This window comes from Anarhichas minor, unplaced genomic scaffold (genome assembly GCF_050575085.1).
Source record: "Anarhichas minor isolate MPS153535 unplaced genomic scaffold, ASM5057508v1 ptg000018l, whole genome shotgun sequence".
NCBI lineage: Eukaryota > Metazoa > Chordata > Actinopteri > Perciformes > Anarhichadidae > Anarhichas > Anarhichas minor.
Window position 1 is genome coordinate 10,547,501 of NW_027466464.1, and position 21,037 is coordinate 10,568,537.

The 21,037-nt window shown below is 44.0% G+C and overlaps 4 protein-coding genes and 1 non-coding gene across 9 annotated transcripts in view; 2 read left to right on the forward strand and 3 right to left on the reverse strand.

The window, feature by feature from the left end:
* LOC142952671 (glycerol kinase-like) overlaps window positions 1-4,255 on the reverse strand; it is a 5,267-nt gene extending 1,012 nt beyond the window's left edge. The window contains exons 1-20 of one of the 4 annotated variants that reach the window (XM_076094532.1): window positions 4,099-4,254; window positions 3,686-3,759; window positions 3,491-3,597; window positions 3,305-3,382; window positions 3,114-3,193; window positions 2,899-3,036; window positions 2,702-2,811; window positions 2,553-2,619; window positions 2,337-2,354; window positions 1,802-1,837; window positions 1,633-1,700; window positions 1,510-1,552; window positions 1,346-1,426; window positions 1,170-1,248; window positions 941-1,037; window positions 770-854; window positions 556-676; window positions 326-469; window positions 150-236; window positions 1-21 (exon numbers count right to left, since the gene is read on the reverse strand). The exon at window positions 1-21 is cut by the window's left edge and continues 66 nt beyond it. In XM_076094532.1, the coding sequence (XP_075950647.1) occupies window positions 1-21; window positions 150-236; window positions 326-469; window positions 556-676; window positions 770-854; window positions 941-1,037; window positions 1,170-1,248; window positions 1,346-1,426; window positions 1,510-1,552; window positions 1,633-1,700; window positions 1,802-1,837; window positions 2,337-2,354; window positions 2,553-2,619; window positions 2,702-2,811; window positions 2,899-3,036; window positions 3,114-3,193; window positions 3,305-3,382; window positions 3,491-3,597; window positions 3,686-3,759; window positions 4,099-4,191 (1,627 nt within the window). In that variant the 5' untranslated portion in view covers window positions 4,192-4,254. Of the gene's footprint in view, window positions 22-143; window positions 237-325; window positions 470-555; window positions 677-769; window positions 855-940; window positions 1,038-1,169; window positions 1,249-1,345; window positions 1,427-1,509; window positions 1,553-1,632; window positions 1,701-1,801; window positions 1,838-2,336; window positions 2,355-2,552; window positions 2,620-2,701; window positions 2,812-2,898; window positions 3,037-3,113; window positions 3,194-3,304; window positions 3,383-3,490; window positions 3,598-3,685; window positions 3,760-4,098 lie in introns of those variants that run through there. The other 3 variants (XM_076094533.1, XM_076094534.1, XM_076094535.1) reach the window with 3 other exon arrangements.
* A 738-nt stretch (window positions 4,256-4,993) lies between these two features.
* Window positions 4,994-5,065, reverse strand: trnae-uuc (transfer RNA glutamic acid (anticodon UUC)). The gene has a single exon. It is a non-coding gene; the product is annotated as a tRNA-Glu (tRNA).
* A 241-nt stretch (window positions 5,066-5,306) lies between these two features.
* On the forward strand, window positions 5,307-8,383 carry wbp4 (WW domain binding protein 4). The gene is made up of 10 exons (XM_076094536.1): window positions 5,307-5,430; window positions 5,610-5,682; window positions 5,764-5,826; window positions 6,040-6,166; window positions 6,263-6,568; window positions 6,678-6,748; window positions 6,844-6,919; window positions 7,009-7,205; window positions 7,294-7,529; window positions 7,636-8,383. Coding segments are annotated over exons 1-10 (1,365 nt in total). The 5' UTR covers window positions 5,307-5,428; the 3' UTR covers window positions 7,850-8,383.
* Window positions 8,384-8,527: 144 nt separating this feature from the next.
* Window positions 8,528-13,933, forward strand: ccdc122 (coiled-coil domain containing 122). Of its 2 annotated transcripts, XM_076094539.1 has the most exons (5): window positions 8,528-12,258; window positions 12,691-13,089; window positions 13,181-13,297; window positions 13,401-13,474; window positions 13,574-13,933. In XM_076094539.1, the coding sequence occupies exons 1-5, from the start codon at window positions 12,130-12,132 to the stop codon at window positions 13,668-13,670; spliced, it is 816 nt and encodes a 271-aa protein (XP_075950654.1). In that variant the 5' UTR covers window positions 8,528-12,129; the 3' UTR covers window positions 13,671-13,933. The 2 variants fall into 2 exon arrangements, with proteins under 2 accessions (XP_075950654.1, XP_075950653.1); XM_076094538.1 differs by having other exon boundaries at window positions 13,401-13,933.
* On the reverse strand, window positions 8,831-11,443 carry mtrf1 (mitochondrial translational release factor 1). Its single transcript, XM_076094537.1, has 9 exons — window positions 10,929-11,443; window positions 10,591-10,688; window positions 10,429-10,510; window positions 10,233-10,340; window positions 9,928-10,100; window positions 9,719-9,836; window positions 9,492-9,628; window positions 9,307-9,405; window positions 8,831-9,116 (listed from the first exon to the last, which is right to left on the reverse strand). The coding sequence occupies exons 1-9, from the start codon at window positions 11,323-11,325 to the stop codon at window positions 8,979-8,981; spliced, it is 1,350 nt and encodes a 449-aa protein (XP_075950652.1). The 5' UTR covers window positions 11,326-11,443; the 3' UTR covers window positions 8,831-8,978.
* Window positions 13,934-21,037: the final 7,104 nt, after the last annotated feature.

Genomic DNA, 21,037 nt, shown 5'->3' on the forward strand with positions numbered 1-21,037 from the left:
TGCTGAAGATACTCGTCTCACCTTTTGGTCATTTAAACAGCGAGAAGAGCAGTTATACAACAAAACAACCGCACCGTGACAAAGACAGATTTCAACGACACACTTTTAGAGTCTGAATTTGGCTCGTCAGTGAGCGCTAAACTTCCTACCGTTTCCATTACAGACGGGCTCCGTCGTCTCCCAGTTCATGGATTTCTGAACCGCCTTCTTCCACCGAGCGTACCGAAACTCGCTCTCTGAGAACACACAGGCAGACCTTTCACTTTTCAAAGCGGCAGCTACTGAGGACGCGTCTCTGCCAGACAGCGGCGGCGGCTCACCGTACCTTCGGGGTTGATCTGAGGCTCGAACTTCTCGGAGGTGACTTCACTCAGGTCCTCTGGGCTCAGGCTCCACACACTCACCCCCTCTGCTGCTCCTGCCGCCATCGCTGCACCGAGAGCTGTGGTCTCGGGCATGGACGGCTTCACTGCAAACAATCAGGACGACAATAAGAAGAACAATCGTGTCGCAATACAGCCAACAAACATGATAAGACATGAATGGACATCTTACCAACAGGGATGCAGAGGATGTCTGCCTGCAGCTGCATCAGCAGCCTGTTGGACGTCATTCCTCCGTCCACCTGGAGCTGAGTCAGCGGGATGCCGCTGTCCTGGTTCATGGCGTCCAGTATCTGCATTCAAACACAACAAATATCACAAGTATTCAGTTAGCTTGTGCATCATGTGCCAGGCTGCAGTACTTTAGAGAAGCAGAGAGCGCTCACCTCTCTAGTCTGGAAACACACAGCTTCCAGAGCAGCGAAGGCGACGTGACTCTTATTGGTGAACTGAGTTAACCCACAAATGATCCTGTGAATCAGAGAGGACGGCTGCGTGAATAACGTCAGACGATGATTTGATTCTTAGCTGCGCTGCGGAGTAGATCTTGGACTTACCCTCGAGCACTGGGCTCCCAGTACGGAGCATAAAGACCTGAAAAAGCAGGAACAAAATAACAGCCGTAGGATGTACCGACCGATGCAGCCAGCTTCTCTGCAACGGGAAAGAGGGGAAAAGAGTTCACCAAAAGTAAATCACAATACATAAACAGACATCACGACCCGTGTTTCCTTAAATATAAAGACTCAAGTAATCAGTGAAGAAACGTCAGAACTATACACATACCGAGCTCTTCAGATGATCCGATGATCCCCAGATTGTCCTGCAGCCAACGAACCACGGCTCCACAAATGGCCACAGAGCCCTGGCAAGAAGCACCCGGAAGAACATCTTTTGAGATTAGAAGTACTGATTATACGGATTATAATGAAAGGAATATTAGTGTATTTAAGATGCTGTACCTCGAGTGCGTAGCAGGCAGGTTTGTCTCGACCAAGCTTGTAGGCCACAGTGGTCAGAAGGCCGTGGTCAGACATTACAGGCTGCGAACGACAGAAGAACAATGCCACTGTGTGCAGAATGTGCTCCGATGTCACCGTTAAAATGCTAATATGTTGTATTGTACCTTGGCTCCTGTGTTTCGCAGGAGAAAGCAGCCAGTTCCATACCTGAAAACACAAAATACATCAAACTACTGATACCAGAACCGATACATCTGAAGAGAATAAAAACACACAGAGCCACCTACGTGTTTTTAGCCTGCCCGTCCTGAAAACACATCTGTCCAACCAGCGCTGCCGACTGATCGCCAAGACACTGCGTTGAATTCACACAAGTCCATCAGGTGGAGCCATTGAATGCCTCAAATACTGAGGTGGAGAGAAAACGCTGGAAAGTAAAACTAGAGATGAACTTACCCCTGAAATGGGGATACCCGAGAGAGCTCCAGATTTCTGCCAAAAGAACAGATGAACTGTTTAATAAGTGAACTGTGAACTTAATGCTGAAGTCACATTAAAAGAGCATTTTGATTCTACTTGTATTTTTGGTTCACACTACTCCTTTTCACAGGATGGACTGTTCAAATGTCTTTACGTTGTCAGGCTGACATGCCACCACAGAAGCAATGAGGGACGGGGAGCATCCAGTACATTTCCAACACACCGTACATGTACACACTCGTGTGTGTGTGTGTGTGTGTGTGTGTGTGTGTGGTGCTGGGTCCTGTCACTGACCAAATGTCTGTGATCAAGCCGTTTCTCTGCTTGCTGCTGAGCAGGTAGCGCACATTTCTATTTTTTGGGGAATTTATCAGCGCTGCAGGACGTTTTACGGAGGCATAAGCCTTCACATGAATCTTGGAAATGCACTGTGTGACGGCGTGTCCACAGAAAAGCAGGACAGGATGCTGTGCATGATGAGGAGAATGATGTGATGGCGAGTATTACTTACCCGGCTAGAACAAATTTTCTACCAGTGAGAGAGGGGAGACAATGGCACACAAGATAAAAGCCTAAAATAATTCATCAGTCCACCTTTCATGCACTTAAAACAGAACACCACTCTTTCAACACACAGCAGTGAAGATATTAGGATAAAACAGGAATATAACAGACTCGTTGTAGGAAGATTGTAAGCAGGGTTGACTGTGTACGTATGCATGCTTACCATGAGACCGTAGATTTCGGAAGAACTCCTCACTCGGGGCAAGATCTCCATGGGAATACCAAAATACCTGACGGGAAAGGGCATCAGAATGATTTCCAGACTATTCATATTTATAAACTAGTGTTTTGAGTGACAGACGGATGTCGTACGTGCAGAGTTCTGGGTCCCAGTCCAAAGTGTGGATGTTAAACAACATGGTTCTGCTGGCGTTGGTCACATCTGTGCAGTGGACTCCGCCTGACTTGCCCCCGGTTAAACACTGTTGGAAATACACACAAAGAGTCAGTTTCTACACCCGTCAGCTCCGGGTTGTCGCCATCATGACACCTACACAACCGTTGCTTACCCAAATGAGCCAGGAGTCCACGGTGCCGAACATGGCGCGGTGAGACACGACGGCCTCGCGGACCTCGTCCACGTTGTCCATCAGCCAGCGGAGCTTCACTGCGCTGAAGTAGGTGCTGATGGGGAGCCCCGTCTTATGCTGCGGGACGACAATAAACAACTCAGCATTATGACGCATTACGATGAATGAACAAGAGAGAGCAGAGCGTAGCTCACCTTCAAGTGGTTCTTATTCTTTCCTGGAGTTTTGTTGATTAGACGTTCAACTGTCGATTGAGTCCGCAGGTCGAGCCAAACTGAAGGACAAACAAAAATCAATCAATCTGCTGTTTGTGTCCACATCCAGACCGCTTACCTTACTAAAGAATGTCACATCTGTGCCAGGATGAATGGAAACGCAACATTACCGATGGCATTGTAGAGGGGCTCCCCAGTCTCTTTGTCCCAAACAACCGTGGTCTCTCTTTGGTTGGTCACTCCTATAGCTGGACAGATTCAAGCAACAATTTTCAAAGATTTTAGATCGTTAACGCGTCTTTGAAAGAAATGAAAACGTCTCCAGGGGAGCATAAACACCACGTGTGAGTGAATACCTTTAATGTTCGAGATGTCTACGTTGAGCTGGGTGAGCTTTTCACACGTCCGGTCCATGCACTCGTACACCGACTGCAGAATTTCTTTGGGGTCTTCCTCCACCCATCTGAAAATAAGGGAACAAAAATCCAGATCTAAACATTTCTAAGTTATGTAAGAATCTTTAAGGAGTTGTATCAGAGCTTTACACAAACCCTTCTTTGGGGAAGCTCTGTTTGATTTCCACCTGATGATGGCTGAGGAGCTCTGCTGTTTTTGAATTAAACACCTTCAAAGAGAGAGAAATGGCAGAAGCTCTAATAAGAAGCCACAGATCAATTAAAACATAATCTGTGACCATGTGTCTTGTTTGTGGGACAGTTTGTGCTTGTGGTGCCCAATTAACTATCAGCCACAGCCAGAACAATACATAAAAACATCTGTTCCTTCTAGTTGGAGAGCAAAAACTAAATACACTTGTGTTTTGCTATACTTGCTATGGACTAAGATGTATCAATAATCATTAAATAAATGAGTTTAGCCACATTTTAATGGCAAGATATAGTTTTAAATGGAATTCTGAATGGTAACATTTCACCATTTGTCTCCAACACCTTTCACTTCTTACCAGAAACCGCGTGGAGCTCGTGCCCTGGTCGATGGCAGCCACCAACGGCCCTAACGTTATCCGGTGTGAGCACGCGGCCATGGTCCCGTTCATGGGCAGCACGAGAGCTTCTCCACTGGATTAGAAAACTGATTATCGGCAAAACACCGGCAAAACGGCTCAAGATAAAGGAGAGACTGAGGGGGCGTGGTCCGTCGCGGACTTCTACGCACTATTTGTCCTGGCGCACAATGATGACGCAAACCAGTCTGGTCCAACAGTGACAAACAGCAAAAAATGTTATATGGAGAAATTCTGAAAAGACATAAACACGAACGGCTCTTTCCGTGATTATATTCAAAGCACATTTTAAATACTTAATAGTATTAGGGGAAATGTGGGGTTTGGTTTCTTCAAAAATCCAAGAAAGAAAACAAATATTTGTTATAATAAATTTGACAATGATATTGGCAAGAACAAAATATATTTTGTTATTTTCCTGAAGGATGTTGAGCAATATGTAACTACTTTCTAATTCGACTGACATAGACACTTAATATCTGTATGTTTTATAATATTTTGTCTAGTTTGATATAGCCCTGGCTCTTCTCTTATAGTTATTCTATTTGAATAATATCCCATTCATACTGAATTTATTGTGCTTTTTTGTTCAATGCAAAATACACTTTTAGATATTAAAATGTTCTCACAAGCATTTCAAAAGATACTGCTGAATCTATATTTGGGAGATGGACAATTAACGATCTTGTGTCCAGCTGCATCGTTTATTTCCTTTAATTGTCGAACAAAGTCTATGAGTACATGTTTTGTGACATAGTTTCCAGTTAAATGAAATCGTCAGCTTTTATATAAATTAAATTTAGTCTTTGCCCTAGAAAGAGTTTAAAAGAAGTCGTTCCCATACCGGGAGTCGAACCCGGGCCGCCTGGGTGAAAACCAGGAATCCTAACCGCTAGACCATATGGGACGGTATGCAGAACTCCGAAGAATAAGAAATAGAATAAACGTATAAAACGTATAAAGTATAAAACAAGCCGATAACCAACGTCTTTCAAAACCAAATCGGATACCGTAGCTCTCCATCAGTATCAAAACTTGTTTTGATTCATTTATGTGTATGTATCAATTCTAATATATAAATATATATTTAATTGTAATGTGTTTTTTCAATATCTTATATATCAGCTCGAGGACTCATCTCTACGGCGACTGGCGATGACGTCATCACAAACGGCCATTGTTGTCATTCCTGAAATGTGGGAAGCGTTTGCCTTTTTATTTGGTTCGTTTTAAATACTATTCGTCGTACTTTAAACCGCCAAGGCTTGAAATGTAAGTATTGAGATACAATCAGAGAAATGTTCTGTAAGTTTAGTGTGTATTATTATAATATAATGTTGAATAAAGAAGCATGAAAAGCTCCAGCTAGCTAGCCGCGTTAGCTGTCCAGGCTAAAGATGATATGATTCATACTTGTTTCGATAATTAATGATAGTTTTGTGCATTTTCAGGGCTGATTACTGGAAGTCACAACCAAGGAAATTCTGCCAGTACTGCAAGTGCTGGATCGCGGACAATAAGCCTGTGAGTTGGCCGAAAGATTCATGTTGCTGAAGACTGTATCCACATATTATGCCAATGCCTCATGTTTGTTTTGCTCTGCAGAGCGTCGAGTTCCACGAAAGAGGGAAGAATCACAAAGAAAATGTGGCTGCAAAGATCTCCGAGGTATTAACTTTCATATGTATTTACTCTTTCTGTGTTTGTAATCAATGACGGTTCTCAGTGACATACACAGCTAAGAAAAACATGCCCATGTTGGCACTGTCCTCGGGACTGGCAGGAGAGATAAGGTCCAGACTTTACATTCCGACTCTAAAGCCCTCTTTTTATTGGCTACTAGCCTCTACCACTCGTCTCATTTTATCTTTCCTCCTGCAGATTAAAAAGAAGAGCATTGATAAGGCCAAGCAGGAGGCACGTATGTCAAAAGAGTTTGCGGCAATGGAGGAGGCTGCGCTGAAGGCATATGAGGAAGATCTGAAGAGGATGGAAAGGGAGTCGGCAGGTAATTTGACATTTTATTCAAATAATATGTAAAGGTGTTCCTACGCAGGAGGAGCTTCTGCTCTTTCACAACTTTAAATATATGTTTTTGTGTTAGGATTACCAGCCCAAGTAACTACACAGCCACAACCAAAGGCAAAACCTCAGTCAAAACATCAGATAGGACCTCAGATAGGACCCCAGGCCGGACCCCAGGCCGGACCCCAGGCAGGAACTCAGGCAGGACCTCGGGCCGGACCTCAGGCCGGACCTCGGGCCGGACCCCGGGCTGGACCTCAGGCCAAAAAACAGAAAAATCAAGCGAAAGCGAGCTGGAAGTCCAGAGGCCAAACAGAGGCTCAGGTTTGGGTTGAAGGACGGACAGAAGATGGACACATGTACTATTACAACACAATAACTGGAGGTGAGAAGAACTTGAAAACACAACCAACATACTCCCATATTATTTTTATACACACTGGCTCTTTCCAACCTGGTTTTGGCGTTATGTTGTCGTTGTATTTTAACTACAGAATCTAAATGGGGAAACCTAGAGGGTATCCGGGGAGATAACCCAGCCTCTGCACAGCCTGGACGGACAGAGGTTAATATTTATTGTCATAGTTTCTGTGCATTTTTAGTAAATACATTTTACTTCAAATCGTTGTTTGCTAATATGTTAATATTGTTTGTCTTTAGAGCTCCTCAGGCTGTCCATGGAAGGAAGCTGTCAGTCCTGATGGTTATACATATTACTACAACTCAGGGACTGGAGGTGGAATATTTTTTAAAACCTCTGTTACCACATCTTCTTTATGGAGATACTGTCTGATAATCACATGCACTATCTTCCTTACCTCACAGAGACCAGTTGGGAGAAGCCAGCAGGCTTTCCTTCAATTGAAGCACCTGGAACTGTGCCCAACAAAGAGGGAGAGAGTCAGGAGGAGCCGCCCCCACCAGGAGGAGAGGAGAGGTCCAGCGGGGCCCCGGTACCTCAGGAGCCTGAAGTCCCTGAACAAGAAAGCCAGCAGTCCAACGCTGCAGAGATCAGCTTCAGGGTGAGAGGAGGAATTAAACTTCTGCTCGTCAAGATTCTGTGTAAAAATAACAAATCCAGACGTCACACTTTTCCTCGTTTGTTTTCAGAAAAGGAAAGCAGAAGCCGAGCCATCAGAGAAGGAGGGAGAAGATAAAGTGAGTGATGACGCTCCTAAAGAGGAGGCTGAAGAGATGAAAAAGGAGGAAGAGGTCCAACGCACGACGGCTGAACCTGAAGAGGAGAAAAAGGTAGAGGCGGCACCAGTGAAGAAACAAGCCAGAAGGCCAAAAACTGCCAATCCATATGGGACCTGGGAAAAGATCCGGGAAGAGGAGGATCCATAGTAAGTGCTGATTGATCCAATGATTGTATATGTAGCCTACAGACCCTGATACATGTGCCAGCAGCACTGAAAAAGCTCTGACCATTTCTTTGTCTTCCCTCTGCAGTGCCAAGGTGGACCTACAGTTGCCTAAGGTGGAGGGAAGCAGAAGCAGCAGCGCCAGCGCTCCTGCCGAGCTGCCGCGAGAGCCAAAGCCCAAGTTCAGGGAGCGCATCATCACATCCATCGGAGGGGAAAGTGGACCCGCTTCATTCAGGAAAAACAAGACGCAGAACGGCAAATCCAGGAGCCTCCGACAGAGAGACGACGACGACGACTGACCCAAATACATAAAAACGTCATGCAGCGGAAGACTTTTACACAAACTCTTTCTAGGAACTTTTTTTTTTTTTTTTTTTTACATTTTTCAAGCATATTAAATGCATTGGTAGTGTTTTTCTTTTCTTTACATAAGATGCACACATCTTTTTTTAAGACAAATTGAGCTGAGAATGAAAAAAAATGCTGTTTCTTCAAAAAAGCTTAAAATATGTTTATTATTTCTTATCATAAAAATGTCTACCACTGGACGCGATCCACATTCTTTGTACGGACATCTGTCATCATGAAGGTGTGCAACACTTTTCTAGTCTTATCTCATGTATACAATATTGTCATTTCATCCTGTTGTCTGGTACGGGCAGATTTACTTATATACAGCTATTCTAATAACGTTTTCTATTTTCCATATTTGTATTTTTCTTATCATTGTGGAAACATATATTTGATTGTCAAACTCTCATAAAGCAGCAAGATCAAAGATGGAAACATGTGATCTCAATAAATGATGACCGTCCGGATACAGAAAACATAAATTATGATTTTGAAATGTAACTGTATGAAGGCGAAACAATATTAATTGTAATCAATGAGTAGAGAAAAAATAGTGGGGGTTGTTGGTCAGCTGGCACACACATGCAGGGTGGGACATGTTTTTGGTGTGTGTGTGTGTGTGTATAAAGCTGATAGGTGGTTTCACCGCACCCTGATATGAAGGATGTTTACCGACAACAGTGTTTACATTCAACGTAAAAAGTCAGCTTTACTGCACTTTATGATGAAAGGTTTCATGAAAAGAAAGAAATTGACATTTTTGGCATTAGCAATATATAATCATTTTTTAGAAGATATGTGCAGCTTTTAACTTACTATAGCTCAGTTTTAAAACTAAGAATATGAAATTGGTTAATCCTAAAGCAGTGTAAAGTATTTTTCATTTATAAATATGTATTACTATTTAGGGAATTACCATGACACAAATACATTATTCAAAGTTTTATTAGAAAAATAAAAACCTTAAGTATGAGTGAACTGCAGTTACTATTGCACAAGCTTACATTAATATTTATATTAAAATAAATAAGTATATTTTATCCCCCATCCACTAAATGGCATACTGCATGTTTAGTGTCAGTCTGCAGATTGGCCAGACTCCGCTGGTTTCGGGCTGCTGCTGCTCTCCACCACCTCCAGAAGAGCCTCCCTCTCTGCATGCTCAAGTACATCAGCGATCAGATCACGGAGAGCCTCCCCTCCTCTCATGAACTCCTACACATGGAGCACAACGCATGTGGCATTGATTTTAAACTCATGAGAAACTGACTTAAAAAGGCAAACAAATAAAGACACGACAGATCAGTTTTGCGAGAAGTTTACTGGTTGAAAATGACAAACATAAAATGTACAGGTTTCTTGTGATTCATGCAGAATTTTGAAACACACTACCTTAATATCTTACCTTAATATCTCTGGTAACATATCCAGTCCTGTGGTCTGTGACACGATCCTGGCTGAAGTTGTAAGTACGAATCCTCTCTGACTGAGAACGTGTGCCCACCTGGAGTAAGACACAGGAGTAAACAGTTTAAAAAGACAAGGATCTGTGAATATTACAATTTCCCTGTTCAAGAGGAGTTCACTCACCTGCTGCTTCCGTGCTGTATGCCTCTGCGCGGTCTCTTTACCCATCATGCTCTGGTAGAGCCGGGCCCTCAGCACACGCATGGCAGTGTCTCGGTTTTGCAGCTGAGAGCGAGTCTGCTGACATTCAGCTGTTGTACCTGTTTGAAGGGTGTCTGACGTTTATAAGACATGAAAGCATAACCGTCTCTAGTCTGGAGTGGCTGCAGAACTGCTCTGGCATGTTTTACCGGTGGGAAGGTGAACGATGCGAACTGCGCTGTCTGTGGTGTTGACACTTTGGCCCCCGGCACCTCGAGATCTGAATGTGTCGATGCGAAGATCCTTTGGATCAATGTGGACGTCAAACTACGAGCACAAGGCACAAAAAAAAAAGAGAGATATTTTTTTAAATCATGCTAATAACACAGACTGATGAAAAGCAGAAGGTAAAGTGTACCTCCACCGGCTGAGGCAAGATGATGACAGTCATGGTCCCTGTGTGGATACGCTGCATCCTGGAGGAGAGGCCCACCTCAGGGATCCTTTGCACCCGGTGAGTTCCTCCTTCATGCTTCAGATGTCTGTACACATTGTCCCCAGCTATTCTCACTGCTGCATGGTGCAGACCACCTGAGAACCACAGTCAAGTTAATACGCTTGTTCCCAACCGTATTGAGGTCAAAATATTCCCTGGTCATGTGCATACGGCTCTGCGAAGGCTCAAATAATTAATAATAGAGCACAGACACATATGTGACTTACCAAACTCAGCAGGCGTGTAGTTCAGACGCTCAAAGTCCCAATTCTTGTAAAAGGCAAAACCCTGGTACATGTCAAACATTTCTCTGGTGAACTGCTGACAGATGTCACCTGAAACCACATGAACAGATATTAAGAAAACGTACTGCATGTTGTTATTGATCAGCAGTTAGAAGAAACTGTTTGCATTCTTTCGTACCTCCTGTTGTTCGTCCTGATACAACCTCCAGCAGAATATTACTGGAGTCAAGAGGGTCGGTGGGCACCAGCGCTTTGACCAACTGGAGAGAAAGAAGATCCACTCTTTAACTGCCTTATGACACATCTCTACGTTTATTTGATCAAGCTTTTGTGTTCGTACATCTTTCCTTGAGGCCAAAATCTTGCAGGAGAAGTGTGCTTCCTCCTCTTTCAACAGCTGGGTCAATTGTTCATCTTCATCTTTGGAACCGACTGAACCTGCAGTCAGGAGGGAATGCAGCTCGTGGTATTAGCATTCTCAAATATTTTGATACTATCTGCAATTTAAGAGTGACTTTAACAAGAACATGGAGGTCAACTGTGCTTAATAATACAGACTGCAATACCTTTATTTACATGAAACACATTCTAATACAGTTTAAGACCTTAAATTCAAAATGTCAAGACAAATAGTAACATTTGCCAGCTTTAACTGACAGAAACGAAACAAATACTTACTATGCAGCAGTGAAAGGACTTCCTCGAGGTCTTTCAGGGCTTGTTCAATCCTCTCAAACTCGTTTGCCAGAGGCAGCAGCTCTGTGTGCTTCTTCAGAAGCACTTTTCTGTCCGACTCGCTGAGGTATGTGTGCTGTAACTTCTTGCTAATGTCTCTGAACTCCTCCATGAGCTGCTGGAGATACCGCTGAACAGACTCGGTCTTGTACAAGTCCCCCAAATCCCTGTGATAGAGGCGTCGTGGTGCTACTGTGCCCCAGTGTTGCACCTGAGTGATGTAAACATGTTTCAGACCGGTGCGTCCTGTAGGTGTCCTCCATCCTGCTCTTCTTCCTCTGCTGCTGTGAACCACACGGCTACAAAAAGAGCACAGTCGAAAACAGCGATTAACGAGCATTTTAATACATTTAGAGAGCAACGAGTTCAGTAAAACAATTAACACACGTGTTGTTAAAGTGTTTACAAGTGCTGTCAAAGATCAATGCTACTGTAGCTAGTCGTAACCGGATGTAGTTAGATAAACGAGGTCGAGGAAGCGAATTGAACTCTGGGAAATGTAGTGGCCCATTATTGTTAGGCCCATTGATATAATTAACTAACGCTAGCTAATAGTTGGCTTATTTTTTTCAATAAATTGTATTTCATAAACTCAGTTGCTTAATCATTCAAATACAAATGTTATTATTGCATCAATTTGAGGAGTGTTAGCTAACCTAGCTTAGCGTTTAACGTTAACATTTTGGCTAGTTAACACGTCAATGGTTAAACCGCTTTAACGCTAGCAAACGTAACGTTAGCTGACGGTCAAAATGTCTACCGTTAACTTTAGAGAGAGTGAAGCTGGTAAGATATTAATTATAGTTAGACGTGCTTATAGTGATAAAATAAATCAATAAAACGATGTTCAACCGAGTTTATGAAAGGTGATTTAACAATGAATAAATATAGGCTAATCCTAACTAGCATAACCTTGTTAGCCAATTATTAACTAGCATGATTTTAGCTGACTGTAGACCTGTTTTTAAGCTTATTTTTTGTTCGCCATTAACTTTGGTGTGCTTGTTTAACTGGAGCCATTACACCATTAGCTATGGGTTCATGTAGCTACATAGACATAACGTCTTGGCTGCCAACAAAGCTTTATAATGCTTTCTAAATGTGATCGCTAACTGCATGAACAGTCAGCTGGTTAAACATACTTATGTGTCCCTCAGGAACACAGGAGAAACGTGGGTTTTCATTAACCAAGGCAGTGGAGGATGTCAGCCAACATGGCTTTGCCCAGATCGAGTCCCTGAAAGAGAAACAGAAGACACTCATCTCCCTGCAGGTTCACCTTTACCCCTAGATTAATTCATTATCGACTCAAACTAACACTGCTTGTAAACCACATTATTCTGTGTACACATTTCCTATTAGCAGTGACAAATGAAGTGATTGTATGTTCAAAAGTCACATGAAACACACAACACATGACAAATGCAGGAGTAGTTTAGCAAAAACAGAGGCAACATTTTGTATGGTTTAATGTAATAGTGCAAAAAGTGCATTTGGTACAAATTATCTGACTTAATTTGAAGTTTTTGCACTTACAAATAGTTTATTATAAGGAATATGCATCCATGCAATACAACTATAAGGAATAGACACATTGACCTCTCTTTCATCTCATCTACCTGCTTATTTCAAATGCCTTTATATCACAAATGAATATTTGCAGAGAAGACACTGATTTGGACATTTTGGTTTGTTCCTCATCCAGGCAACTCTTTCAGATGCCGAGAGGAAAGGTGAGACGGCAGAGCAGGACCTGAGATCTAAAGTGAGGGAATTCCTCATGCTGGAGGGCGAGATGGAGCACCTGGAGCGTCAGACCAAAGTCCTGCATGACCGCTATGCAGCCATCAGTAAGGAAAACACAGAACTCCAGATCAGTATAAGCGAGAAGGAGGAGAACGCTCGCATGGCACTGGCGCGGTTCAACACTTACCGAAACAAGATGGAGGGTCACAGAGCAGCTGCTTTGCATGCGGCGAGCCAGACGGAGGCCCATAAAGAGCTGGAGGAGAAAAGAGCACTGGTCAGGATGCTGACGCAGAAGAAAGAGGAGCTGAAGGAAGATTTGGAGAATCCAAATGGAAACACGGTGCAAATGGCAAAGGTGGAGTAAAAAGAACTGGATGATACTGAATTATATTGATATTATATTGACTTTACAAATCACGTTAATTGTTACTTTTTCTTTTCTGCAGAGTGAAAATGATGCTCTGAAGAGGGAGATCTCTGCGAGGAGGGAGACTATCGCTAAGGAGAGAGAGCAAGTGCAGAAAGAGTTTGCGACTCATACTCAGATAAAGAAAGACATAGAGGTAAGGCAAGAAGGAAGTCAACGCGACTGACATCTATAAGACACCACGAGGAAAGATATCACGACTGAAGGCCGGGATTATAATTTTGTTTTCGCTCCTTCAGATCCAGAACAGGCGCTATGAAGCCATCGTCAAGCGCCTCCACTGCCAACTGAGCAGGGCCCAGGCAGTTCACAGGTTAACAAAAAATAAATGCAACTATATGAGGATACCAACAAGTACATACGTGTTATTTTGGGAACAAACCACAAGTATTTTACTCCTTTACTCGCTCAGGCAAATGTCTGAAGACGTCTACCACATGGAGAGACAGCTAGCCGAGCTCAAAGGGCAGCTGGAGTCATCTCAGGACTCAGCGGTCAGTGGTCCTTAACGTGTATCAACATGGTTTATGATGCCGTTTAATATTAGGATGCATTTGTTGTCAGGTTGAATGTAAGCCTGTAGTTCTCTGTTTGACGAGGAATGTTTGCTGTTCCTGCAATTGAACAACAGGAGGCAGCAGTGTCAAATAAATGTCGTCACAAAACCCTCAGTAGTTTGATATTAACAACCGTTCTTGCTGAATGTGATCCATTAAATGCACACGTTTTGTCTGAGAGATATAAGTATTAAAAATATTTCTCCGCTCTCAAATAGTTTGTCCTTTAATAACAGGACAGCATGCACTTTGTTCTGCTGTTCTGAGACTAAATCAGCAGTGCGTGGGATGGGATTTGAGGTCGGGTGGTGACAGTTAATCGGTTTTGTCCATGCAAAACAGAAGCCAAGTGTCTCCTCTAACTGTCGATGTGATGGTGTTGTTTTGGTACACGCTGTTCCAGCTTCCGCTCCACTGGGTCGCGTGATGGTCTGCGAGGTGACAGTCCCACTGCCGCCCTAACAAGGGCGGGACTGTGCCACTTCAACCAGAACTCAAAACTACCTAAACGATGAAACTGTCCTTTTTTTAAGAGAATTCTTGTCGTGGCCATTACTCCACAACCAGGGAGTGTGTTTGAATGTGTGTGAGGTGACGGGCAAATGTGTTTTCATTACCCACTCAACCACAAATATGTAGTTTGGTGGGCCATTTCCTTCAAGGTGCACTTGGGGAGTCCGTCCAGCCGGTCTGGCTCCCTGCTTCACCGCAGTGCTGCTCTGTCTGGCTGACCTTATTAGCGCGTCCTCAGCCGGACGGCCCTCCGCTCCGTCCCCGGCCCCCCCCTCCACTCAAACTGTCGAAACACAGTATATTACACGCATGAAGTCACGGGCTAATGTGCAGCAAACTGCCCAAAACGTCCTCTTAGAAAGGACAGTCCAGTGTATGTAGGAACATACTGCAATGTCACTGGCAGAGAGGTTGAATTTACAAACAAAATGAGCTGATATGACAATTTAGAGTTTATATTCTCCCTGTAAAAGACTTGAGACTTGGACTTGGAGTGCGTGACAGTCCGTCGTGTGCATGTGTTGTGTGGGATAGATTGATGAGTGTTGAGCGGTATAGAGGTGTAAACCAAAATAGCTGATGTAACGTGGGAGTGGTTGTGTGAATTATCTGAACTGCAATGAGGTATACTGGGATACTGTCTTCTGTGAAAGCCATTTAGAAAACAAGTCAGTCTGAAGATAAACGTCTTGTGAAAATATGTTGTGACTCATCTGCTGTTGTTTTTACAGGAGCCACAGGTTCTGGTTCAAGATGTTCCCGGGGTTTTTATAAAAGACAAACAAAACTTTTTAGCCATTATGAAACCAGACCCCTTGCTGATATCTAATAGTCATTAACAACTGACTCCCACCCAGCAGCTGGTGAGTGGTGGGTGGCACTTCACCTCATCTGACTCAAGTGTGTGTGTGTGTGCGTGGGTTTGAAATCAGCTGAGATTCTGTGTGCATAAACACACCCGAGTATACTGTAGTTTTCCTCTCTGACATCAGCAGTTCAGTCACATCCGAGAAGAGGAAGAAATTCCCTTAAAATACGCCGCAAGTGAACCTCCTTCGTCCTCTCCAGGTCGCAGCAGTCAGGAGAGAAGACAGGATTAGTTGATCTCAGAAAGATGGATGTCCGTTTCAGAGTCCCAGAGAAACCTACATTTCCGTGCTACCAGTAATTGTTTGACTCACGCAACAGCTCAGTACACTTGAGGATGGCTTCACCTCCAGAGACCTGAGGGAGTTTATTGACCTTCTTTTGTTTGTGCAAGTAATTACCGTCTCTGTAAAGTTATCCAGGCAACTCAAGAGAAGGGTCCGTCCCACAAAGCTGATTAATCCTGACTCATGGGACAGCTCTACGTCTGTGTTTGTGCAAGAGGGAAGGGGGAAACAAAGTGTGTGGACAGCCAAATTAAAAAGAGATGAGGAGGGATATCCCTCAGAAGACACGGGGGGGGAACCAGTGACTCCGCTGGCCTCTAATTGCTCCCACTGGTTCTGGTTAGACTAAACAACACCAGCCTGCCAGTTTACCGACAGACCCCGCTGACCTCGAAACCAACTTCAAACATCCTCGCCTTATTTTCACATTGACGTGCAGTAATTATTGTCAGCATGTGATTGATTGATGATTAAAATCTTCTGAGTTCTTCGGTAACGAGGGCGTTCATTTTCCAAAGAAACCAGGTGAAGGTGTGCAGAGCTATTAAAGGGTGTGGCTGGGCTTCACGTGACACGTTGCATCAGGAATGTGGGAATTGTAAACTTAATAGCGTGACATGTCTAAAAGGTTTCGCTTGACTTCAGGAAATAGCCCAGGCCAAAAATAGATGTAATAAACGAAACCTTTAACACACACACACACACACACACACACACACACACACACACACACACACACACACACACACACACACACACACACACACACACACACACACTCCCATAACGGAGCCACACCCCGCTACCTGAGCAATGCAAACAAACTAACACACACTCTAACGCACTGGTATCCACGGCTGGCAGACTCTTTCTAAAAACGCATGTTAGGACACATTCAGCGAGTCTTTGTCCTAAAACCAGCTTACATTACTGAACACATGTGGGCAGCTTCGCTGAGAGACGCGTGACCACTTGTGACAGGAATCGTGACTTATAGGGATTCATTTAGACTCAAATGAATCATGAATCCATTTGCACACACAGGAATATACACATATATATATATATACATATACAGTATTCTGTTTATGTCTTTGGTCCCCCTGCCAAAATGTACATGTGGAGGCGGGCAGAGTCTGTGCTTCTCACCCACCCACGCAGCAGTGAGTCATGTTTGTAAAGGCTGTTCAGCACTTTTAATCCTCCAGCTCTGATCGTGGTGATGGAGGGAGTACAAAGTAGCATAAAGTACCTCAGAAGTACAGGAATAGAGTAAATATAGCAAGTTACTTCCCAACACTGGCTCATGATGCAGCTGGCGTCTGTATTCTGATCCCAAAGTCAGTTAATTTCCTCCGCAGCTACAAAGTAGGGCAGTTAAGGGGAGCAGCAGGGAGTCCCGGGTCGAGCATTACGTCACAAGGACAAGTGTGCGTGCTAGCAAGATCAGAGGGCTTGCCTGGACTCGTTTCCCCTCTGTACCCTAATTGCAGGCAGAGCAGTGAGATGCTAAATTATGAATGAAACTGAGAAGGAAGCAATGGTGGGAAGGAAGTGGAACTTGAATATACTCTCTCTCTCTCCCAGTGTCTTTTATTCTCTCTCACATACAGAGATGGAAAAGCTCTGCACCGTCCCGTACATACTGTTCCCTGTTTATTCCCGCTCAAACAGAAACCACAGCTGCAGTTTTATCACTCTACAGCAGGCTTTTTGTTCACCCTCTTTCTTCACAAGGCATCAAACATCGCCAATGAAAACCATGAACATCCTCCCCTCCACCCACCCTGTTCTGTTCCTAAGATGTTCCTCTATGACGGAGAACAAAAAAACACAAAGCTCACCCCTCGGCTGAGGACAAGTTGGTTTTTTTCTATAAGAAGGAAGTTAATTTTGCAGGATCCCCTTTTTCAAACACTACAAATAGGTTAAAAATAGGACATTTACAGCATACTTCTCGCTGCAGGCTGCAAAGATAATGATAAACCGAGTGGCCACGCTTTATGGCTGTGCTTCTCTTATGTCACTTTAAATAAGGGTTCCAGACCAGAGATAAACACACCATGCAAACAAACCCAGCAGCCCTTTTCAACTCCCGCTTGTGAAGAGGCCGCTTGTTTACCACTCGGTACTGTACACCAGGTGTGTGTGGGTGTTTAGACGCTAATATTTGCCTTTTTCCTGCCGGTGTGTTTATTTTAGAAGAAGAGAGCGTCAGCGGGCCGAGTGGCTGCAGGTCAGTGAGGAGTCCAAGATGAAGTAGAACACACCCATCGCAGTAAACGTCAAAGCACATTTTAGCTGATTATTTCACAATGCTGAGGTGTTTCATACCAGCATGTCAGCCACTAAGAGAGACTCCCTTGGGGGGGTGAATCTTTAAAAAGGTGTCGCATTACAAGCTTTTCTGTCGCATCTTTTTCTTCATATTCGAGCGTCTTTGTAAGCCGTGACAGCAGCTTATGTCTTGTTGGCTTTGGCACTTTGTGTTGCCAGAATGACAATTCACACAGAGCGACAAAACAGACACGCCGAGCAGGTGAACGCCTGGAAAAGTCAGCGATTTTCTTGTTCAAAAGCGGTTGAGATCTACAGTATTTTACACACTCTGCCCACGCTCTGCTCTATCGTGCCTGCTGCTGAAACACTGACCCCTCCTCTGCTTTTGTTTGCTCTCAAAGCCTCAATGTGTGCTTCTTTGTGTACGTTTTCATCAGTCTGAGAGTCGGTGTGAGTTGTACGAACCTTCAGCTCCCACATTTCTAAAGTTACAAATACAGCGTTTGTGTCAGTGTCGGATAAAGGAGGGAAATAAGATCTTGTTTGGGAACATTGTGCAGAGCGAGAGGAGATATGAATTAGTCTGGAAGCTGAGCGTGCTTTTAAATCAATCGTGACAAATGACATTGCACATGTGCAGAAACTATTTAAAGAACAACAGAGATGTATCTGTATTTTACTTCACCTCACGTTACAATATATTATTTCTCACTCCTGATACTTGTATTTAATGCTGCACCTGCTCTCTTCGATGGGGACACAGTGTGCTGATACAATGCAAATAATAGAAACGTCTGTCTATCTGTGTATATACGAGGCGGGGCAGCTGCATGCTGGTGTGTGCGTGTGCGTGCGAGTCAGCTGTATACGATATGTCCTAGAACACCCTGTTCTTCTCGAAGCCTAAAGAGAGGAGGGGGGGGTAAACTGTGTTTCCAACAGTGGGTTTGACCTACATATCAACGCAGCATATCTTTGTATCAATCCATGTGGTGTAATTCAGTTCAGAAGAGGGATTATTTAGGCAAAAAAAGGCAATCAATGCCCAGTGTTTTCCTCGTTTCTCGATTTGTCTTTGACAGTAATGGTGATGTCACTGCAGCATCGTCTCTCGTGCCAGATGCTGCAGTGATTCAGCAGATGGACGCTGTGCATCAAGGGAAATAATTAGCTGTGAATGTCACACCTGAGAGACGGCAGGTTTCTCTCTCTCCACTGTGTTGGTGCTCCTCTCTGTTTCTCGCCTCCGCCTGCGTTTTCTTCCTGCTGATGTTGCTCCACGTGTCGCTGCCCGGAGCTGAGAACGTGAGGGAGAAGCACACATTTAAGGAGGAGAGAATTTAATGGAAGGGGGGGGGGGGGGGGGGGCATTTTATCTTCAGACACCAGACTGTAAATAATTAAATAGAAGCCTGATTTAATATTAAAGTGCGTGTATGAAAGGTGGAGCGCCACTGCTAATGATTTATTCCTTGATTTAATATCCATGTCATCATTTAAGAGGCCATGACAGTTGGTTTGGAAAAGCCATAATCGTTTACCATATTAGAATCAACGTCCATTCCTTGTTTGTCTCAAGACTAACAAATAAAGATGAAGATGCCATTTGCAGGACAGTGTTGTAAGTATAATGACACATAATGATGGTGATAGGTTGTTGAAATTGCATGTCTTCCCACTGCCCTTTTAAAATAAGATAATGGAAGTGGAAACCGGGGGTGAGGTGAGAAGAGGAGGCGGCTGATTTCTCTTCCCGTCTCAGAAACGGGAAGCACCGCAGTGATGGAAGCTGACCTCAGACAGCGCGTGTTTAGATCTGGTTGTACACGATGTACCAGACGCTGGATGAAGGAGGGTTTCGAGGACGTGGATGATACGCAGAAATAAGAGTTTCAGAAGCAATGAAAGAGGATTAAAACACACTGGGGAGTAAATCTCTGACACGGATCAGCTCCATCTATCAGTTAAGATGATCGCAGAACAAATATGCTTTTAGGGAAAAGTCACGACGGTTTGTTTAACTCCACTGTGTCAAATTATCTGCACACTGAGCACACCCACTGCCCCCCCCCCCGCAAACAAAAAGGAGGATTTGTGAGCTTCTCCTGCAGATGTGTCCGCACAGACGGCCAGATGAGGCCTTCAACTGCTTATTTACTCAACGCGTCCCGTATCTGGGCTGATCTAGGGTCCTAGACCTGCATTGGCTTTTAACAAGCCTCGGCCTCTAGTCCACCATTTGCTGCACAGCTGCTCAAACACACCAGCTGTGGTGAATATGCAGAAAAAGGAGAAACTTTGGATTTCCAGCACACGTGAAATGTGTCATTGCCGTCCCTCCTGCTGTGTCAGCTCCACAGCGGTGTAATGACTGTCTGGCTGCACAGACGCATACAAATGTGTGTCAGCCAAAAGAAACAAAGAATTCAAATAATTTACAGCTACAGCTGTCTAGTTTAACTTCCTCCTCATCCCTTTGTAACACACGCAACAATTACTGAGATGTTTTCTTGTTCTCACAATGTGAATTACTTAACGATGCAGGCTAGCAAAGATTCACCAAATGACATGATTCAACAAGCAGTAAATTCAGGACTGATGGTCTCCCGTTGACGTTTATTAATCTCAACTCTGCCCACGCGCGCACCATGAATGAAACTGCTTTCTCACGATGACGCAGACGTTTTAGAAAACCAGCAAAACCAGATGTACGCGGTAAAGAAACACAATCAGCTGAGTGAGGGAAGAGAAATCATTAAGTCGGGTTCACTGATCTGTTGTGTGTCTGAAAGAGATTTGAGGGGAACTTTCTCTTGTTTTGACAAGGTGCTGAGGGGAGGACAAGTGGAGGATGAGAGAGGGCCGTAATCCCCCGTAATCCCCCTCTCTCACAGTGGGACGCCAGCGACGGGCCTCTCTCTCCCCGTGCTTCCGTCTGCGGTTTGTTTTTGGAATTTCAGAGGACTCTCGCTGGGCGGCGGTGGCACGTGCCTCCGACAAATGTGACTTTGGGTGGAGGACAGACGAGGACAGGGAACACTGAACATAAGCTTCCCAACAAAATACCAAATCCCCATTAAATACTGTGTGTGTGTGTGTGTGTGTGTGTGTGTGTGTGTGTGTGTGTGGTTTGCAAGTCAGTGGTATCATCTTCAGATTGGCTCGGGTCCTATTTTTAGGATATTTTCTCAGTTTGATTTGAAAAATAATTCATTTTATCTGCACAAACAAGAGTCAACATGGCGCCAAATATTTTCCTCCACCATCTATAACATTTGCTTATTTTAGTTTCATCTACGGCAGCTCAGTCCTGACACGTTTGGTTGCGCATTAAGCAAAACAGTTTCATCCGTCAAGGCCCTTTGTTTGTGC

What these genes read in the sequence shown, in the direction of transcription:
- wbp4 (XM_076094536.1), top strand. An exon ending in GATGGAAAGGGAGTCGGCAG is followed by an intron (nt 6,167 to 6,262) that starts GTAATTTGACAT and finishes TTTTTGTGTTAG; the next exon opens with GATTACCAGCCCAAGTAACT. An exon ending in CTGCAGAGATCAGCTTCAGG is followed by an intron (nt 7,206 to 7,293) that starts GTGAGAGGAGGA and finishes GTTTGTTTTCAG; the next exon opens with AAAAGGAAAGCAGAAGCCGA.
- ccdc122 (XM_076094538.1), top strand. Translation starts at nt 12,130, where the DNA reads ATGTGTCCCTCAGGAACACAGGAGAAACGTGGGTTTTCATTAACCAAG. An exon ending in ACACGGTGCAAATGGCAAAG is followed by an intron (nt 13,090 to 13,180) that starts GTGGAGTAAAAA and finishes TCTTTTCTGCAG; the next exon opens with AGTGAAAATGATGCTCTGAA. An exon ending in AGATAAAGAAAGACATAGAG is followed by an intron (nt 13,298 to 13,400) that starts GTAAGGCAAGAA and finishes TCGCTCCTTCAG; the next exon opens with ATCCAGAACAGGCGCTATGA.
- mtrf1 (XM_076094537.1), bottom strand. Translation starts at nt 11,325, where the DNA reads ATGCTCGTTAATCGCTGTTTTCGACTGTGCTCTTTTTGTAGCCGTGTG. An exon ending in TTTTGGCCTCAAGGAAAGAT is followed by an intron (nt 10,511 to 10,590) that starts GTACGAACACAA and finishes CTTTCTCTCCAG; the next exon opens with TTGGTCAAAGCGCTGGTGCC. An exon ending in ATGTTACCAGAGATATTAAG is followed by an intron (nt 9,117 to 9,306) that starts GTAAGATATTAA and finishes CTCCATGTGTAG; the next exon opens with GAGTTCATGAGAGGAGGGGA.